The following is a 1,926-nucleotide window of genomic DNA, read 5'->3' on the forward strand; positions in this document are numbered from 1 at the left end:
CCCCCCCCCCCCCCCCCCCCCCCCCCGCCGCCGGGTCTGACGCCGCCGCCCTGTATTTTCTCCCTGTCCCCGCGTTCTCCCTCCGCCTCACCCCCATGGTCTACGCCGTTTTCCCTGCCGCAGATCGCCGACGAGCCCACTCGCGCCATCGAGGCCATCTTCGCCCCGCATGTCATGGGCAAGGAGTCCCCGGGGATTCACACCCTGCTGGCGGAGTCCATCCAGCTGTGCGACATCGACATCCGGAAGTCCCTCTACTCGAACATCATCCTGTCCGGCGGCAATACCCTCTTCTCGGGCTTCTGCTCGCGCTTGCTCAGCGAGATCCAGCACTCGCGGCCCACCAACAAGGTGCGCATCTACGCGGCAGCCGATCGCGAGAGCTCGGCCTGGGTGGGCGGGTCCATCCTGGCCGCGTTGTCGTCCTTCCGCAAGATGACCATCACGTATGCCCAGTACGATGAGGATCGCGACATCCTCCGCCGGAAGCTCATGTCCCTGGACTACTGAGGTGTCCTTGTGTTTGGCGCGTGTGCTTGTGCATTTTCCTTTTCACACAATCCCCTCATGCACATGGGCTGGTGTGGGGGGCCAGGGAGGAGGCGGAGGCAGACGCTGCCTCGCTCCTGTTTGGGGGGTTCTCCCCCATTTGCCCAGGTGCATGTGCCCTCCCTGCGTCCTTTCACCTTGGGCCTCCGCCTTCCCCCCCTCGCCCCCTCGCCCTCTCTTGACGCCGCACATGCCCAGGCCGGCGAAGCCCCTCCCCCCCCCCCCCCCAAAAGCCCCTAAATACAGAGACAAACACTCAACCCCAGGGGGCGTTCTCCCCTGTCTGTCCTTGCCCCTCGCTCTCCTTTGCGCGTTTGCGTGTGTAGATCGGAGAAGTCGGGAGATGCGCATGGATGTGGCCACATGCGCGCATGCAAAACTCGCAAAAGCGCAGACACAAACAGGCGGCGCATGTACAAGTGCTGTATATTTGTGTGTTGGGAGAGAGGGGGAGTTCTTCTCCGGGAAGGTGGCGGGGAAAAGGGGCAGAGACGGTGCTCTGCGCAACGGATTCCTCCCGCCCGGGCGCCACCGCTGGTCGCATGGATCTGAAGGTGGGCACGCACGCACGCACGCACGCACGCGCGTGTGAGTGTGTATGTGGGGTATATATAGATGTGTATGTGTGTGTGTGTGTGTCGGGGCGCGCACGCGCGTCCACCGCGGAGGGAGGGGAAGAAAGGGGGTCCCACCCGCCCTCTCGCTCTATCGTGCTCGGTGTCACCGCCACCATGGCCACCGCCGGAATGGGGGAGCCGCAGCACCGGCGGTGTGCCAGCCGGGCAGGCGGAGGTGAAGGAGGGGGAGCATGAAACACGCCGCACTTACTTGCGGTACCACATGTTGACAATGCGATGGCGGCGCATCTTCTTCTGGAGCTGAAGGAAGGAGTAGAGCAGGGCCTCGGCGGTGGGCGGGCAGCCGGGGACGTAGATGTCCACGGGGATAATGCGGTCGCAGCCGCGCACAACGGCATACGAGTAGTGGTAGTAGCCACCACCGTTGGCGCAAGAGCCCATAGAAATGACCCACTTGGGCTCGGGCTAGGGGGCAAAAAAGGGAAAGGACCATGCGCGAGCGGGCGGGCACATGGCACTGTGAGTGGGGGCAGGCAGGCACGCGCGCGGAGGCAAAGTGGCACAGAGCAGGACAGGAGCAAACGCGAGGACGCACCATCTGCTCGTAGACACGGCGCAGGGCGGGAGCCATCTTGTTGGTCAGGGTACCGGCAACAATCATGATATCGGCCTGACGGGGGGTGGCACGGAAGACAACACCAAAGCGATCCTGATCGTAGCGAGCGGCGGCCTGTGCGTGCAGGGTGGTAGGTAGAGGGACAGCAAGAGCGACCGGGGGAAAGGGCGAGCACGGGGGGGG

The 1,926-nt window shown here is 64.4% G+C and overlaps 2 protein-coding genes across 2 annotated transcripts in view; one reads left to right on the forward strand and one right to left on the reverse strand.

Annotated features, from left to right (window-relative positions):
* The window catches only part of H696_03445 (hypothetical protein), a 2,357-nt gene extending 1,586 nt beyond the window's left edge, over positions 1-771 (forward strand). Inside the window, exon 6 of the mRNA XM_009497311.1 lies at positions 124-771. Within this exon, the coding sequence (XP_009495586.1) occupies positions 124-510 (387 nt within the window). The 3' untranslated portion in view covers positions 511-771. The remainder of the gene's footprint in view (positions 1-123) is intronic.
* A 602-nt stretch (positions 772-1,373) lies between these two features.
* H696_03446 (NADH dehydrogenase (ubiquinone) Fe-S protein 7) overlaps positions 1,374-1,926 on the reverse strand; it is a gene marked incomplete at both ends in the record, with an annotated part of 1,095 nt that continues 542 nt past the window's right edge. The window contains 2 exons of the mRNA XM_009497312.1: positions 1,374-1,592; positions 1,723-1,857. Of these exons, the coding sequence (XP_009495587.1) occupies positions 1,374-1,592; positions 1,723-1,857 (354 nt within the window). The remainder of the gene's footprint in view (positions 1,593-1,722; positions 1,858-1,926) is intronic.

Source organism: Fonticula alba (genome assembly GCF_000388065.1).
Source record: "Fonticula alba strain ATCC 38817 unplaced genomic scaffold supercont2.5, whole genome shotgun sequence".
Lineage (NCBI taxonomy): Eukaryota > Rotosphaerida > Fonticulaceae > Fonticula > Fonticula alba.